Source organism: Squalius cephalus (assembly GCF_949319135.1).
Source record: "Squalius cephalus genome assembly, chromosome: 3".
Taxonomy (NCBI): domain Eukaryota; kingdom Metazoa; phylum Chordata; class Actinopteri; order Cypriniformes; family Leuciscidae; genus Squalius; species Squalius cephalus.
In genome coordinates, this window is record NC_137124.1 from 1,731,949 (window position 1) to 1,751,227 (window position 19,279).

At 37.5% G+C, this 19,279-nt stretch overlaps 2 protein-coding genes across 2 annotated transcripts; both read right to left on the bottom strand.

Moving 5' to 3' along the window:
* Nucleotides 1-1,274: 1,274 nt before the first annotated feature.
* On the bottom strand, nt 1,275-8,581 carry LOC307156286 (macrophage mannose receptor 1; the record flags this gene model as incomplete). The annotated part of the gene is made up of 5 exons (XM_079867580.1): nt 1,275-1,369; nt 1,662-1,750; nt 3,550-3,885; nt 8,009-8,338; nt 8,527-8,581. The coding sequence occupies 5 exons, from the start codon at nt 8,579-8,581 to the stop codon at nt 1,277-1,279; spliced, it is 903 nt and encodes a 300-aa protein (XP_079723706.1). The 3' UTR covers nt 1,275-1,276.
* A 2,840-nt stretch (nt 8,582-11,421) lies between these two features.
* Nucleotides 11,422-15,140, bottom strand: LOC307156514 (C-type lectin LmsL-like; the record flags this gene model as incomplete). Its single annotated transcript, XM_079867925.1, has 4 exons — nt 15,038-15,140; nt 13,427-13,759; nt 12,659-12,747; nt 11,422-11,547 (listed from the first exon to the last, which is right to left on the bottom strand). Exons 1-4 carry the CDS (start codon nt 15,060-15,062, stop codon nt 11,422-11,424), a joined length of 573 nt encoding a protein of 190 aa, XP_079724051.1. The 5' UTR covers nt 15,063-15,140.
* Nucleotides 15,141-19,279: the final 4,139 nt, after the last annotated feature.

Below are 19,279 nucleotides of genomic sequence, written 5' to 3' on the forward strand. Positions count from 1 at the left end.
ACTGTGTGCTAATTTAATACGTTAACGAATGATCGTTGCGACGGAAGCGAATCAATCAAAACTAACTTTAGCTGGAAAACAACTTAATTAAAGAACCGCTATTAAAGCCAAACAATCTCTGTTACCTTAAATTATACATTTATCTCTGTAAAGCTGCTTTGAAACAATCTACATTGTTAAAAGCGCTATATAAATGAGGATGACTTGACTTGACTTGATAAAAACAGAGCGTTGCTATGGACGCGGAACGGACTATTTTCTTTTTGCGGAAGCAATACAATCGTTTTTAAATCAATAAACTCCTTTTTAAATCAATAATTTGTGTCAAGCCATGTAGGTAGCCATGTAATAAGCGGGATAATGTATAGCGAGGCGGTTGTTATAGCGAATACCGGTAACTACCCCTTCAGGCTGATTCAAGAATGCCAGAGGATGTCAAATCACCCTCCGCTTCGCGTCGGGGTCCCGTTCAGCCTGTCGGGGTTGTTATTCGCTATAACAACCGCCTCGGTATACATTATCCCTTACATAATATATATATACAGTATATATATATATTTTTTTTTTTTTTTTTTTTTTTTTTATTATTATTTGTTTTTTTTTATGCATAAGTCCCCTGCAGGTCTGTGTATCCCTGCTTAAGAATCACATTTCAAAGTCAAAAGTTATTACTACAACTCTATATTTATTAATTTTGGCCAATACACAAATAGTTAAGTACAGTACAATATTTTACATAAAAATAAATAATGATAAAAAAAGCCCAGATACACCAAGGTTACTGTGCTTGTTTGAAGCACATAGAGGAAGCTCTCTCTCTCTCAGCTGTATATTCGGCTTTGCTTTCAGTGTTTATTACAGTGTTCGACACAGAATCAGAAGCTTGAATTAAAATAACATAAGCTAAAAAACAATACAATTAACCTTAAAATAAAATAAGCTAAAAATTAAATAATTAAAATAAGCATAAAAATAAATAAGCTTAAAATGAAATAAATTAAGGTTAAATAATATATAAAGGTTATATAAAGGTTATATATTTTATAAATTAAATAAATAGGTCAATAATTTATGAATTATGTTAATGATTGTTCATAAATTATGTTAATATTTTGACTATTATTATTATAGGTGTATAATATATATATATATATATATATATATATATATATATATATATTGAGATTCAGGTTGAAGCACATAGAGGAAGCTCTCTCTCTCAGCTGTATATTCTGCTTTGCTTTCAGTATTTATTACAGAATCAGAAGCTCTGATATTATAACTCTTGAAAGATGTTTCCGTTCGGCTGCTGTCTCCATTGCAGGTTTGACATCTCTGGCATTCCCTGAGAGATCAGTTTCTGCTGGATCTGAGGAAACAAACACAGACTCATGTGTGCTGGACAAATACTGCAGTTAGTTAGAAAACAGCAACACTATACTCTCAAATCAATCAGCTCTCAGTTAGAAATCCTGTGTCGAGTCGGGAAGTCTGATTCATTTTAGAGAGTCGTCCAGATGGTTCATGTACAGTTCACAAAAGATTCACCATTAAAATAAAAGAATTACAGATTAATTTATGTCCCTGAACAGCTGTTTTTTTTTTGTGAATGTTGTCCTTGCTAAGTTCAAGAATAAAGATGAATTAATACTGTCTCTCACCTCCTTGAGGATCCTCGCCCTCACATCAGGATCGTTCACATTCTGATCCGATTCCAGCTCCAGTCTCAGAACCTGTTTAAACACTGGGACTGTGGGCGAAATACACGTTAGCAAAACAGGTTACGACTGTAACTGTGGTTCCCTGAGAAGGGGAACGAGACACTGACGCTATGGGGACGCCACCAGTGTCTGAAGCATGTGTGAAAACACTCCACTCTGATTGGTTGGCGAAAGGCCAGTGTTGGGGAATGTTACTTTGAAAAGTAATGCATTACAATATTGCGTTACTCCTTTAAAAGTAACTAACTGCGTAACATAGTTACTTTTTTTTATAAAAGTAAAGAGTTAGGTTACTTTTGCATTACTTTTTTTTTCACCTGAGCTGGGCTTGTTTTTTTATAACAAAAAAAAAAGTAATATTTTTGGGCAAATGTAAAGACCCTTTCACACCGAAAGGTGAAATAATAATCCTCAGGCTGAAGGAAATGCAGATTCACTCCTGTACAGTAGAGGGCGCCGCTCAAACAAACCTTCAGCTGTTATTCTGGATAACAGAAGAAGAGATGCAGGAGAAGAAACTTTAAATAAAAACTAAAAATGCTATAGTCATTTTTTCTTATGGTTTAACTGAATCATCGAAGGTCAGAAGAAAGTACATTGGTCAATAAAGTGAGATTAAATGCATAAAAATGTATGCTTTATTTAACATATTTAGTTATTGGAGGTTTGCATAAGTATTCTGATTCTGCATTTCACTTTCATTTTGAGGAATATTGAATCTTTTTCAGTGCAGGTGAGATGAGTAAATGCTCATAGTTCAGGCAGGCCACGTCAGCCAAGCCCGCATCAGCTGTTAGCCAGCTGTTCATGACGGTGTCGACACCTATCTCAGCGGCACACAGAAATCTCACACTCCTTCAGCATTTCCCACATAGCTTGCTGCTCGCATCTAAACTCCCTCCTCCAACCCCAACTCCTCCTAACCAAACCTTCATCTTTCTGATCACTTGTTTTCTTTACAGTATAATCTTGGCAATTTTTATCATGCATTGTATTTCACATGTAATTGCTCATTCCAACTCATGTAATTGAGAATTGTATCATGCATATACTGGTTCTGTTCTGTACCCCATGGGGGGTTTGCCTTGCTGCTCTCCCGCTCTGTCCAGGTATAGCTGCATGGACAGGCGTGGGTGGGAGTTTTGCCCAGAATAGAACCATGCCGCCAACACTAACTGTATGCTATATTATCACAATAAATCTATTTATCCATACTTGGCGAAGTGGTCCTGACTGAAATTAAGTCTAGAACTACAATAACCATCATGTTCACACACACACACACACACACACACTCACAATGCCTCTGCACTTCGATTTGTCTCAACATGAGTGTCAGTCAATAAATCAGAAAGCAAAAATACTTGCATTACTTATTTGAAAAAGTAACTCAGATATCTTGTAAATTTTAAAAGTAATGCGTTACTTTACTAGTTACTTGAAAAAGTAATCTGATTACATAACTCAAGTTACTTGTAATGAGTTTCCCCCAACACTGCTCACATGTCTCATGACCACAGCGTGCCTGGTTTAAATATGAATATGCACACTTCCAAAACACGCTTGCTTGGATTTTTAATAATTTCAAATAAACATGCGGAACGCGTTCATACATTTGTTTTTGATTTCAAAATTAAGAGTCGCTATGAAAAAAACAACAACACCGATTTCAAACCATGTCATCTGACTGACATGCGATATTATTTACATGACAGCGCACTGCGGATTTATATAGCTAAAAGAAACTTGAGTTTTAAACCACGAACTATCTCTATCTCTATCTTTATGGCTTTGCGTAGCTACACATCAGACATGAAAACACACTCACTCGCATAGCAGAAGAAAGGTCTGGGACTGCTGCACGCCTGATCATCCCACAGTCTGGGATCCTGTAGTTGTTGAGCCACACATTCTCCCGATCCATCCGGCTGATCCAAGTCCCAGTTCCTGAAGGAAGACGTGTTGCTGTCGGACCAGGCGAAAGCATCTTGGAAGAGGCCGATATATGTGCGTCCTCCTGCGGGAATGAGCTGCTGGATCTGAAGGTTCTCGTCCGGGTTCCTGACGCTGACCAGATCTGTGTGAAACTGTCTGCAGTAACTCTGAGCTTCTCTCCATGACTTCAGCTCATTAATCATGATGTATTTCTGTTCATTATTCTGACCTAAGAGATAGAAAAAGAGAAGAGTTGAATTTGCAGCAATCAACTGGTCGGGCATAGGGCTAGAACACCATGCCATGGATTCAAAGTTTATCATGTTACAATATTATATTATTACCTATAAATACCCAGACAGCAACACAGTGTCGGCCCAGATCTGGTACACATGGATTCCACAAGGCCCGGATGTGTGCCGGATCCGGGCCGACACTGTTTGTGTAATATGTAGTATGTAATCTATACACAAAACTTTAAAATTATTTGCAATAAACACAACGTTTGTGAAACGCAAACGGTTTGCGAGTCTCCATGTTTACAGCTTATTTCAGTCTTTTAAAATGTCATGTTTACTTAAATGTGTTGCCTGCCATTTCTTTGTAATTAATTGTGAAATTAACTAGCAGTTTAGGAGTGAAAATTGTTTCTACACAAATTATTTTTTTATTTCCATCACAAAAAGTTTTGTGAGCGAACACACAGTTTCTCAGGGAACGCAAAAGTTTTGATATATAGTTTGAGATATAATTTCCCGTCCCATCTCTTTTATTACAGTTTTTGGTCAAGGTCGAAGAGGCCATGCACGGACCCCTATTTCTGATGATATAAGAGCAACTTTGGTGGACCATGTCATCAACCATGGCCTGACTATGAGGGAAGCTGGGCAGAGAGTCCACCCACATCTAAGCCGCTTTACAGTGGCATCTGTAATAAGAACATTCTGACTAGAAAACAGCTTTGTCTTCACCTCTCTACCTTCTACTCTACTCAGATGGTATTTACAGCACTGTACTACAGTATATCACATTACCACATCACGTGTACAGGGTATTGCAGGGTGCTAATGCTCCTTTTGCAGCCAAAGTGGTAGTTTTTGTGAAACATACCATGATTACTTGTATTGAGATGTTTCAGTACAGTGGATGATACAGTATATACAGTAAAGTACTGTAAGAAAAAGAAGCAAACCAATGACAATTTGTGGTTGTATTTCTCTAGAATGACTAGAAGACCTTCTGGGGGAGGACGCCAACGCCTGTTCACACAACAGCAGGAACCGTTGTGGACCTAGTGAGGGCAGACAATGCCATCCGTCTCCACCAGCTATGACAGAAAATACTTGCAGACAGGCAAGTGTTCAACAGCATAAACCATGTGAGCATCACCACCATCAGACGCATCTTGGGAAAACACAACATCACCATGAAGCAGCTCTACAGGGTCCCAGGGTCAAAGGACAGTGTCAACAGTGTCAGGGTCAAAGGACAGTGTCAACAGTGTCAGGGTCAAAGGACAGTGTCAACAGTGTCAGGGTCAAAGCACTTCGAGCTGAATATGTACGGGTAAGTGTAACTGTCCTTTACATTTACAATACAGTATTGGTGAAACCCAGTAGCAGCTGAATATGTACCATATCAGCACCACATGGATCCATTCGGAGAGCTACACAGGTACCTGTGTGATGGGGTGAGGGTTCTGTATGTGTAGCACTGTAGTACAGTAATATGTTTGTTTTTGTTACAGAGAATCTTGGCCATGGATGGAGCTGCACAGCCTCATGAATTCATTTTCATTGATGAAGCTGGATTCGACCTGAGCAAAACAAGACGACGGGGTCGACGACGGCGAATTGTGCACGTCCCGGGGCAGCGCGGGGGAAATATCACAATGTGTGCCGCCATAAGCCTTCGAGGGCTTCTGCATCATCATGCAAAACTAGGTCCATACAATAGCCAACATATACTCACATTTCTAGATGCTCTCCATAATATACAGTGAGGAAAATAAGTATTTGAACACCCTGCTATTTTGCAAGTTCTCCTACTTGGAAATCATGGAGGGGTCTGAAATGGTCATCGTAGGTGCATGTCCACTGTGAGAGACATAATCTAAAAAAAAAAATCCAGAAATCACAATATATGATTTTTTAACTATTTATTTGTATGATACAGCTGCAAATAAGTATTTGAACACCTGTCTATCAGCTAGAATTCTGACCCTCAAAGACCTGTTAGTCTGCCTTTAAAATGTCCACCTCCACTCCATTTATTATCCTAAATTAGATGCACCTGTTTGAGGTCGTTAGCTGCATAAAGACACCTGTCCACCCCATACAATCAGTAAGAATCCAACTACTAACATGGCCAAGACCAAAGAGCTGTCCAAAGACACTAGAGACAAAATTGTACACCTCCACAAGGCTGGAAAGGGCTACGGGAAAATTGCCAAGCAGCTTGGTGAAAAAAGGTCCACTGTTGGAGCAATCATTAGAAAATGGAAGAAGCTAAACATGACTGTCAATCTCCCTCGGACTGGGGCTCCATGCAAGATCTCACCTCGTGGGGTCTCAATGATCCTAAGAAAGGTGAGAAATCAGCCCAGAACTACACGGGAGGAGCTGGCCAATGACCTGAAAAGAGCTGGGACCACCGTTTCCAAGGTTACTGTTGGTAATACACTAAGACGTCATGGTTTGAAATCATGCATGGCACGGAAGGTTCCCCTGCTTAAACCAGCACATGTCAAGGCCCGTCTTAAGTTTGCCAATGACCATTTGGATGATCCAGAGGAGTCATGGGAGAAAGTCATGTGGTCAGATGAGACCAAAATCAAACTTTTTGGTCATAATTCCACTAAACGTGTTTGGAGGAAGAAGAATGATGAGTACCATCCCAAGAACACCATCCCTACTGTGAAGCATGGGGGTGGTAGCATCATGCTTTGGGGGGGGGGGGTTTCTGCACATGGGACAGGGCGACTGCACTGTATTAAGGAGAGGATGACCGGGGCCATGTATTGCGAGATTTTGGGGAACAACCTCCTTCCCTCAGTTAGAGCATTGAAGATGGGTCGAGGCTGGGTCTTCCAACATGACAATGACCCGAAGCACACAGCCAGGATAACCAAGGAGTGGCTCTGTAAGAAGCATATCAAGGTTCTGGCGTGGCCTAGCCAGTCTCCAGACCTAAACCCACTAGATAATCTTTGGAGGGAGCTCAAACTCCGTGTTTCTCAGCGACAGCCCAGAAACCTGACTGATCTAGAGAAGATCTGTGTGGAGGAGTGGGCCAACATCCCTCCTCAGTGTGTGCAAACCTGGTGAAAAACTACAGGAAATGTTTGACCTCTGCAATTGCAAACAAAGGCTACTGTACCAAATATTAACATTGATTTTCTCAGGTGTTCAAATACTTATTTGCAGCTGTATCATACAAATAAATAGTTAAAAAATCATACATTGTGATTTCTGGATTTTTTTTTTTTAGATTATATCTCTCACAGTGGACATGCACCTACGATGACAATTTCAGACCCCTCCATGATTTCTAAGTGGGAGAACTTGCAAAATAGCAGGGTGTTCAAATACTTATTTTCCTCACTGTAGTTGTACAGAACAGACCAGATCAGCCCAGGTTTGTGGTGGTATGGGATAATGTCAGTTTCCATCGGGCTGCTCTGGTCCAGGCCTGGTTCACCAACCACAATCAATTTGAAGTGGTATACTTTCCCCCTTACTCACCATTTTTAAACCCTGTAGAGGAATTCTCTTCGGCTTGGAGATGGCGTGTATATGCCCCAACAGACGGCGGGATCCATGAGCCCACGTATGCACAATTGCCATGATTTTCTGTGTTTACAGTATAGTGTTTTTTCTATTATTATTATTTTTTTTGCTTTATCTGAATTCATGTTACTGCAATGTACAATATTGAGTAGGCCTATTTACTTTTTTGGTTGTTTGAAAATGTGCCTCCTGAAAATATGCCTTCTGAATAAACAGTGAAAATCAAAGACTGCAGTGTTTTATATAAAGTAGACTAGTGTGTTCCCCCTGATCTGAAAGTGTATGCATATGATGCAAGTATGTGTCATTTTGTCATCCGAGTTACATTTTGACAAAGGAATGTTAGGTTTTGATAGTAGAGTTTCAATTTGACACAGATGTGAATGGTATATTTCCCAGTGTTGTGTCATGTTTACTTGTGTGTAGAGTTTTGGCACAATGAGCGAAGTTTTGCAAAATGTGTTCAAGCAACGGGCAAAAACTGTAATCTCCACCATGAAGACTCCGTAAAATAACCATCTACAAAAATGGATAAATGTGAATGCAATACCAGTAATTAATTACCATCGTAGCATATGAAGGTCCTAGCCGTCCCACACGACACGTCACGAAATTGCCCCACATCAGTCATTACTGAACAATATTCATCACCAGCTAAGTTATCTGGTTGGCCTTGAACCCAGTTTCTGTATTCGGTTTCTCCGTCCTTGTAAAACTCTTGATCGGCCAGAGCCCAGTGCCACAGCTGGCGACTCGAATCCCTCAGTCCAATCCAGGCGGATCCAGTGAACGTGAAGTCTCCGAAAGCGAAGAGCTCCTCCATTTCTGCCCGGTCCCAGAGAGTCATCAGGTCGGTGTAGGTGTCTCGGCAGTATCGCTGAGCCTCGTCGAACGCTTTGGTTTGATTCACGAAGTAGAAGGTTATAGAGGGATTTAAAGTGCCTTGAAAAATACATACTTTTTTGTTATAATTGCCATTTAAACTGCAGGTGCAAATACACTATATAATTGGTGGGTCTCTACCTACTTCATGAGGATGCATACTGAGCTACTTACGTAAAGTATAATAGTGTATATCTCACCTATAACATGGTATATACCGCAGCTCATGAGGACGAGAAGCAGCATCTGACCCATGGCTCCTGTCAACAGCAAATATGACAAACTCAAACAATACTAGAACCCCGTGAGCAGATTACAAATCTACCAATGAGGTCAGGAAAATAAACTTGTTTCCCTTTGAATTAAGTTTATTTGATTGATATATTTTCCTCTTTTAAGGATAAACCTACTTAATTGTTTATCTATATTTAATTTAGCTTCTCCAGTTGTTGTATCTTGATTTAACCCTCTGGTGATGTTCGGTGTTTCTGACCAAAGATTTTATTGCATTTTTTTTTTTTTTTTACTTCATCGGAATGGTACGAAACTTGGTAAAGGTTTTGGCACTTGCTGTGTGAACACACACACACAAAACAATCATGGCCATGATTCGAAAAGGTTAAACAGTCCTGAAAAAAATAGTCACACTTGTGCTCCTCGCGGTCAAAAATGAATGAGAGACAAATTTAATCTAGTGAAAACTTTTGGTTCTGCCGCCAAACATCATCTCACTGAAAGCTAATTTTTTTGAGATATCAACCTCAAATTTGGAACGAATTGTTTAGATTTTGGCTTTGATTTTCTTGCTGTTTTAGAGTAAAACTTGTTTTTGAAAATATATATTTCATATAAAAATGTAAATATATTCAATAAAATTTTTTTTTTTACTTCAGCAATAATCTGCCAAGTGTCATCTTTAAGAGATCATGCTTAAAACAAGTACAAATATCTGTCAATGCCAGTAGGGTCAAAAAGATAAACTTAATTCAAAATTTACGACCTTTCTCAAAGACTCCAGGGTCATTGTGCATTTCCAGTAAATTCATCTTGATTTAAGAATGTTTAGACATTTGCATTCGGCATTTGTAAGTCTCTTTGGATAAAAGCGTCTGCTAAACGAATGAACGTAATCATCAGACGATTTATGAAATATGAAAACAAACCAACAGTATTTCTTCTGAGATAACGTGACTCGTTTGAAGATATCATTACTGGAACACAACCTGTGAAGCGATAAAGCTTCAGAAAGACTCTTACCTGTGGTGTTGAGCTCAGAGATCTGTCAAAGCTCTCCTGGTTTAATGCTTCTCCTCACAGCGTTCTGCTTTTCTGGACCCGTCTTAATGACACACGCTGATTTTCATCTGAATTTGCTTGAAACATGAAGCCTTTTATTCAAAACACATTAAAGGAGGCACGCGATGGAACATCGTGACAGGCAGAAAGACGGTTTGGCAGTTCAATAAAGTGACTCAAATCAAGAAACATTTACTGAAGAAGCTAAATTAGTTCTTGTTTTCTAAAAAAGTATCAAAATGAAGTGAGTTTGTGCTTAAAACGAGAAGAGATATCTAACAAAATGTATTTTTCTGACTCCATTAGCAGATATTTGCTCTTGTTTGAAGCACAAACTTCATTTTGATACATGACTTAAACAAGACTTGATATTTTAAGTCATTTGGCTTCTCCAGTAAATGTGTCTCGGTTTAAGAATGTTTTAGATATTTGTGCAGGAAAACAAGACAGAATCTCATTTCTTTGCCGTGTATCGAGCTAAAGTTAATGTGATGGCAGCCTGATCTGGGAACAGTTTTATGAGAAATGTTTGAGTTCTTAAAGAAACTTGTCTTCAAATGCTCACCACCTGAGATATTAAAGAAATGTCCCATCTAAAGTCTCAAGTCCCTGAATTCTTCAACGTCCCTCGACTCAAAGCTTTGTTTCTGGAATCACTCAGAGGCCATTTTCATGATATTTGACTAAAGACCTGATGATCCCGACCGGATCATCTTTCCTATAAAACAGAGATTAATGCTAGCTAGATCATTCCTTACTCCTTAATCACTCCTGCTTGCATTATTCTTACAGTATTTTTGTTGTTGTTATTCTAAGTTTTTAAATGTCAGATGAAATACTTTAAAAACCACTTTATTTTGGCGCCCTGTTCAGCTCACACTCATCTGACATATTTCCAGCATCTTTATTGACATCACTATTGACGTGTAGTCAACTTGAAATGTGAAGTTGTATTAACTTGGAAATTTGAGTTCTCTCAAGAAGTTAATTCCGGGAAAGTTATGTTAATGCAAAATGTTAAGCTGTGATAGCTAGGTGCATAGATAATTGTAATAAGTAAAATAATAACATTCATGAAGTCGAAAGTGTCTTTGAGGCTGCGAATGCAAATATTTCATGCAAAGAAACTGAATTGAAAACAATCTGATGCAAACACAGACATGCTGACAATCATTATTATTTACTTATGAATTTATTTTACAGAGAGCATTCAGATTTGAGTTTTTGAGCGTCTGACACTCTTAAAAATAAAGGTTTCTAAAGGATTGTTTTTTCTTGCAGTGATTCCATAAAAGAACCATTTTAGTTCCACAAAGAAGCTTTCAGTGATCATTTTCTCTTAGTGTGAGGAACCTTTTAATGATCTTAGGAGCCTTTAGAAATGCCATGGATGTTAAAGGTTCCTCACTGATGCCAATAAAGAACCTTCATGTTTAAGAGTGCACTGTAAATTTAATATAAAGTAAATTTTAATTTAATAAGCAGATTTCTGGAAAAAATGATCACAACATGATGATATAAACCGTGTATTTAATTATTTTTACGTTAGCCGACTACAGTAATGAACTAATCTTAATTCTAAACACACTACAAACTAGAAGTACTCTATTAAAGTTTGTTAATGGTAATATTTAATAGTCAAGTCAAGTCTCCTTCATTTATACAGCGCTTTTATCAATATAGAGTGTTTCAGAGATAATAGGAGATTACAGTAGCAGAGATTGTTTTGGCTTTACAGCAGCTCTAGAATAAAGTTATGAAGTTATAATAATAAATAAAGTTATAATAATCTTCTGCCCTTAAAGCTCTTCGTTCATGCCTGTTGTTCCGTTCTTCATTTTTTGGAAAATCCTTCCATCGGGATGTTCCCGCCAGGTTAGCTTCACGTCGGCTGCGAGTCCCTGCGCTCGCAGACTCTGCTGGACCTGAGGAGAGGAGTTCAGAAGCGGCACAGGAACTTATGATTTATGGAAGACCATTTCTCATTAGACACACATAAAACGTTAGCCTCATAGCATAATTGCCCAAGTCATATTTAAAAAAAAAAGACTTAGGCAATTATTCTAGCTTTTGTGAATCATAATGACATAAAAACTCTAAATTATGGCATACTGAGTCATTATGATAAAAAGTCAAATAATTATTATTGTAATTATGACATTAAAGTTTAAATTATGTTGAAAAGTAAAAATTATGACATACTAATTTAAAATGATGACAAACTAATTTTAAATTAACGTCAATTATGACAAAAAGTTAACATTATATGACAATAATTTAAAATTAAGACAAACTAATTTGAAATTTACATTAATTATGACAAAAAGTTAACATTATATGACATACTAATTTAAAATGAAGACAAACTAATTTGAAATTAACATCAGTTATGACAAAAAGTCAATTATGACAGTCATAATTTCCATTGTGTCATTTCTATTGTGAAACATAATTTCTTTCTTTTAATCTCATAATTATGAATTTCATTTTCAAATCATATAAAGTCAACATTTTGAAACATTTTGACAAAGCCAACGTTTTGATATACAAAGCTGAGATTATGACAAAGTCTTAAAGTCACGAAATTATGACATAAAAATGTGAAATTATGACTTAAGTCAATTATGACAAAAAGTAAATAATGACAGTCATAAGTACAACTTTTCATCTCATAATTATGAATGAGTCATAATTATTAATAAATATGTCCTAATTTTGAATTTATTTACCATAGTTTAAATTTTTTGTCATATATTCACTTTTTGTCATAATTGTGGATACTACATCTGAACTGAACTGGACGATGACATCTCGGTTTTCTCCAGAGCAGCTATATATATATATAAACTAAATTCATAACTTTTTTACAACAGAAATGAACTATCACTGAACTTAAGCTGGACTGTGACTCTATTTTCTTCTAGAAACAAACTCTGTTGCATTATTTTCCAGTTATCTCTGTAAAGCTGCTTTGAAACACTCTGTACTGTAAAAAGCGCTGTATAAATAAAGGAGACTTGACTTGATTTGACTCACCTTATTCAACACATCAGCTGTAATTGCTTGATCATTGACATTATCTCCTGCTTTCACCTCCAGTCTTAATATCTGTTGCTTCACTCGTGCTGTGGAAAGAAATGAAAGTGAAAAATACAAAAACACATGATTACAATCACTTTGAATAAAGATGAGAAAAGGTTTGGTTGCACAGCGAGTGTTCGCCATATGAACAGGACTCAGTGATATGCCGAATATTTACAATATGTGTTGAGAAAAACATGAACATTGTGAATATTGCATTGATTTAGGGTTTAGAAATGATGAGAATTAAGTCAGATGTTTTAATAGCATTTTCAATTTAAACCTCAGTAGTAAAACGTGTGTGAAAGTTATTTAACTCGATTTATTTCCGTGCATAAGTTCAAATTGTCCATTTAAATGACCTGATCACCATCACTCCAAAACACCTGTATGTATCTGCATGGATTTATTTAGTTTTATATATATATGTTGATAAATATCACATATATTATTATTGCTTGTGTTCATTTAGTGAAACAATTCATTATAATTTTCAACTTGCTTTTTACAATGCATGAAATGTAAAATGTCTTCTAGAAATTTGGGGGGGAAAACAACACTTTTAATTCATTTCAGAGCTAATATTTAAATACTGATATATATTGAATACGGCATATCTAAAGTATTATCTTCTTTTATTTTAGATTAAGAGTTTTTACTTGAAAATGTATAAAGCTAGACAATGAAACAACAACAAAAATATCATGTTTAAAATAACTGTACTTGTCTGGCATAAGAAGAAGTTGGATGATGAGCAGGTCTGATCATCAACCTGTCCGTACTCATCTAAAGCGCCACACATGTCTGCTCCAAACGCATTATCTGGTTGTCCTTCCGCCCATGGCAGAGGGGAATCAAGGCTTGTCTGATTCAGCCACTTCCACGAGTCCCTGAACAGACCGATCCAGGCACAAAGGTGTTGTTGGATCATCTTGGTTAGCTGTAGATTCACATCTCTGTTCTTCACGGTGAACAGGTCTGAATAGTTTTTCCTGCAGTAACTCTGGGATTCGTTCCAGGACAACTGTGGATCAGTAACTAGTACCGGCTGTCCTTCTGTAAAACACCAGAATAACTACGATCAACTCAACAGGCCAATCTAATTGCATATGCATATTCATCCACGTGATCCCATGTTTAACAGTGCAAGACATTAGGAAAATATGAGTTACGGATGTGCCGTCACATTACATTGCTAAAAAATATTTTTTTTTGCAAAAAAGTTTTTTTTTTTTCTTAAAGTTAAAAAAAAAAAAAAAGTTTTTCTCAGTCTTTTCCACTGGCCAAATAGTATTTTAATTTCTTTATATTTTTAATGTAAACAGATAGGCCTTATTGTGCATTATTGATAATTATTTCTGCTATTATCATGTGCTAAGCAAACATTAAAACAGGAAAAGTCTTCAAAAGCAGCGCATCCACTACAAATATCTTAACAAAAATGTTCTCGGTAATGATTTCATGTTTTATGATTTCAATTTAAGTGCTTAACTCCATTAATGAGGCTGGGATGTTTAATCTAAATGTGCATATCAGATGTAAAACATAGTTTAAATCATTCCTTTATTTCTGTAAACGGTCTGTTATTGTGAACTGTATTACTTCATTATGAGTCCTAATCATAAATTGATGTAGCTATTTCATAAAACCATTTTTTTTTCCATGCAGTGGCCAATTTTGAGAATTTGCTTCCTTAACATGTCTTCTTGTGACTAGTGGAAAGAAATCATCTAAATTACAGAGTTTATTTTGTACACTTTATCTTTTTGCATCTGTAGATATCAATTACTATATGTAACTTTTAAAGGCCGATTTCTCAAAATGAGTTTTTTTCTCAACTTGTGTAACACGTATATACACCAAAACTTACAGTTTTATTCCTATCTATATTCTGAAGGTTTTTACTGAAGGGTTTGTTCATATGTCATTCAACCTGATTTATACAACATTTTATTCCTAAAAACATGGTGAAAATGTATTTTTTTCCGTCTATTGAAAGTATTTTCTGATTTATGGAGTGATAAGAAGAGAAATCCAAAATCCCTTCTATAAAATACTTTAACTTCAACATGTCATCAAAATCAAACAAGAATTTTTGAACCTGGCTTTATCCAATATTCAAATTTTTGTTCTGGAACTGTATGCAATTTTGAGCATATTTAAAATATGAATGCATAATTTGCATATTTACATATAAGATGTCAGAAATCTTGCAATACGCAATATTTAAGCTCATGTACAGTGGCATGCGGTGAAATCTGTAAGCTCTTTGATATAATGGCTGAACTAATATTGACTGAATTGATACTGTAAATATTTTATCTTTATTCTTACCCCTATTTTGGCAAAAAAAGGGCATTGTCAGATTACAGGCTTCATCCCACCAGTATCCAGTTGACCGTAGATTTACACAATATTGTCTTCCATGCAAATTGTTTGGCTGATCAGAATCCCAGTTTAAGTAAGTCACGCTTTCATCTTGAAAAGACCAACGCCAGCTGTCCGCATCATCATACAACCCGATCCACGAGAAAAACTGTAGTTCGGCTCTTAACTTGTTTAACTCGCTCCACTCTTCATCAGTCTGTACAGTGGCCAAGTCAATGTAGTTCTGTCGACAGTAATCTTGAGCCTCATCCCACGTTTTATACTTTTGGATCAGAATATACTCACGCGTGCCGCACAGAATCAGTGAGAGAAACCCTGAGTGGAGTTAACACAGAGTTAGTACAAAAATCCAGTAATTCAGTGTTCAGATGGTCAATGAAAAGTGACTTAATGGAGATCACATCCAAACACAAAACACACTCACCTGAGAGCAGAAAGAGATGGATCAGTCTTTGCTTCATCGCTGCTGAGATTAGATTAGTGAGGTCTTCTCCATAGACTAGCTAAATATCAATGCACCCTGAATTAAAATATTGTTCTGTCCTGGGGTAAATACACACACCCATGTTCATTTGTGTATTGAAATCAGTTTTGTCTTTATTCTTTGACAACAGCAGCATTAGGGATTCGTGGTGTAAAGATTTGCTCAGCTAATGATGCACATCAAATGTGTTTACACAAATATAGGGAGAATCAATGCAGAAAAAAGGGATTTGTTTGCATAGGAAATCATGTTATTGGCTTTCGTTCATGAAAAGCTTTTGTGTTCCTGACATCTGTGTGAATCGGTTTAAGATGAAATACACAATTTAATATCTTGTAGAATAAGGATGCCACTTAATGAATTTGATTAAGATAGCGTTTTAGCAACAAAATGCACATGTAATATTTTATCAAATAGAAGTAACATGTTTCACAAAAGCAATAAGGCCTTTTACCCATGACTATTTTCACAATGCAGTCATACTTTCCTTCCGGCCAATCTTAACTTCTGAATTACTATTTGAAAACGCCATTTTTGAACAATTAACAAGTTTTATTAACTAGGGCTGAGGCCGTTTCTGTGCTGTTTCGAAGAAATGAGGTTGTTGAAGCATGTGTGACGGAAAGAGAGAGAGAGAGAGTGTGTGTGTGTGTGTGTGTTTACCTGCATCTGATGGGGAAAAAGTGGTGAAGCCTCAGTACACTAAATAAACTGCGTTGTGTGAAGATAGGGTTCGTTTTACAGTAGCACCCATTCATTTCCAAAATATCCACCAACGATTAGTCGCGACAGTCGTAAAACGCTTCAAGTGATTCGATGACATCAGGGCCATTACATCATCACACCTTCTCCAATGGCACTCCTCCTAAACAAATATCGCAAAGCCATTCGTTTTACTTAAAAACTAACAATGTAATTTATAGTTTTAGTAGCATGCAAAGCTATTTTATTAAGCAGTAGTTTTTGACAACACTTTTTTATATTTTTTTAATACGCTCACCATTCTTATGTTGTAGTAGATAGAGCAGGTGTGAACAGACACATAGCCATTCATTTAATTTTGAATTGTTTTGCGTTTTGAGTGTAAAAGCATCATTAGCGCCATTAGGCGTTCGCGGTGTAGTCATCGTTTGCTCAACTAAATGATGCTCAGCAAATGCATTTACATAAGTACAGAATAATCACTGCATAGGTGAAGGGAATAGTTTGCATGTGAAATCATGTTGTTATCTGCATTTGTTCAGGGAACGCTTTTGAGTGTACGACGTCTGTATTCACCAAGCCGGTGGACTAACCATTCTGTTCAAAACTTACCTGGTAGAGTTGGTGAAAGAGTAAAGCTGTCAAAAAGTCTGGCCAGTTACAATGAAATACCAATTTCTTTGGCAATTATACACAAAATACCACGTGTTAGTGACCGGCTAGTTGGTCTTGTCAAGCAATGCATTTTAAAAAGCTCTCTGTATATCTTTCAGACACTGATTTTTACACTTTTCTGGATGATTTCACTCACTTGACAGATAGTACGACCACCAGTGTGCAAAATCCATCTGAGAGATGTGATGTTTTTCCCTTTTTTGTTGAAACCTTTACTCATGGCTGGACTCAAAAGAAAGTGTTTCAAAACAGAAATTTCTTTATCACAAAATAATTATACAATTTTATGTAAAAACACAATTTGCATGCATAATCATTTTCTATTGTTCATCCACACAAATTGTATTCTTCGCTGTCCTGTTATTTTTCTTTGTGGATAATAAAATTACACATCATATCAAATGTCATATACACGAGTCTGCACAAATTCAATGAATAAATTGACAGCATAAAGCAAAAAGACAGAGGATCAGTATGACCGAGCTTCAGTCCACATGACTGACTGTAGCTTCTCCAGTTAATGGTCAAGGCTTTATGCTAACTTGACAGTGTCAGCTTCAGTAGTTGTACAGTGATGTGCTGAGCTCAGTGTAAAACCCAATTGAGAACAACAGGAAATTACTTTAGCTCTGTTGTATTTTTCTTAAATTTGTACTTCAACTATAACTAACAATAATAACCATAATGAATTATAATGAACTAATAAATCCAACACAATCTCCATTGCAGATTATAATTATTTTAGATTTTGTTGAATTGGTGACTAATTCGAGTGAATTTGTATGATCTCATTTGTACATTTCTGTATGATCTGCTTAAGCCCCAATGATGGTTATATATTTATTCCTAAAAATCATACATTTTCATAGATAATCATTGTATAAAATCATTGCCACCTTGTAAAATACTTATTAAAATGGTTTTCTGGAGAGATTGGGTTGAATAAATTCTAAACATGCAAATATGTGATACAATATATTGTTTATTTCAGATATAATGTATAATTGAGAAGTGAATATAAAGGAGCTAAAAATAATCATTCTAATGGAAATAATCTTATATAATATAACTTTTTTTTATCAACAATGATCCTTGATTTTTTTTAAAACCATTCCGTCCGGCTGCTCCCGCCACGTCAACTTCACATCCGCCGCCATTCCCTGCTTTCTCAGCTTCTGATGGACCTGAGGACAGACTAATGTCAGACTGATCCAACATAAAAGTACAGGGTAATAAGGCTTCCCTTTCAGTCGGTCACGTTCGACGCCACGTTGGAGTGATACGACTCTATAGGAATCTCACTAGAGAGCCAATCTACTTCGAGTGAAACTAAATGGGCCAGTGCACAGTGGCGTGCAATCATCTGCAGCAGCTGCACTGCCTCGCATATACGCATACTGTATATATAATGAGCAGCAGGTGCGACTGCACTTCAGCTTTCCGCTGAGGAGCCGAGCGTTTCGAATGCTGATGAAAACTAAGAGTGTTGAACTTTCAACGAGCAGCTCTTCAGGAGAACCTCTCGTGTGCGGTGCTGGCGATACAGCGTGGCAGCAGGGTCGATCTCTCTTTCTCTCTCTCTTTCTCTTTGTGTTTGTGTAAAAAACTGAGCAAACAAAGGCTGTTCTCACAGCTGGTGCGGTGCGCTGGCAGCGCTGAGAAGCCATTATTACGGCTGGTAAGAGACCGTCTTCAGGAGAGAGAGTCAGCACACGGCAGGCTGCACACTTACCTGTCCGTGTTGCTGCGACCGTTCCCCTGCGTGTTTCAGCGCCAAGGAGAGCATTCCCTAAAAGAGCTTACACAAGTAGAGCTGTGTCTTTTTAAAGGTTTCTGGATGCAGTCGTTACCTGTGATCACGGGATGGTCATGAACGCTGCATCGCCTGTCTGGGCATTTGTGGAAGAGTCATGTACCCATTGTGGGATCATGACATTCTCGGAATTGTGATCGAGACTCACGTTCCTGCAAAGGGGCGGAGTCCCTGCTTCTCTGCCGTGATCTAACCCTCCTCCGAGGGTTACTTCAGGCGGTAGTGCGGGTGACCTGAGGATCACGGTGAGCACGCTTCCTTTGGGGAACCAACCCCCTAGGAACCCTCATCCCTCCAGCGCTCCTCAGCCAGTTGAGCCGTGGAGAGAGCGTGCTGGACCATCCACAAGGTGTGTACCAGTCGTTTCTTTCGACGCTCCGCTTGATGACCGGATGTCGATCGCTGCATCGGAGGGTGAGTCAGACTTCTCCAGGGATGACGATTCGGCTGCGTTGCCTCCTTCAGGAACTGCAGCGTTGCTCGAGTCAGACCCGGAGATGATGGCTATGCTTTC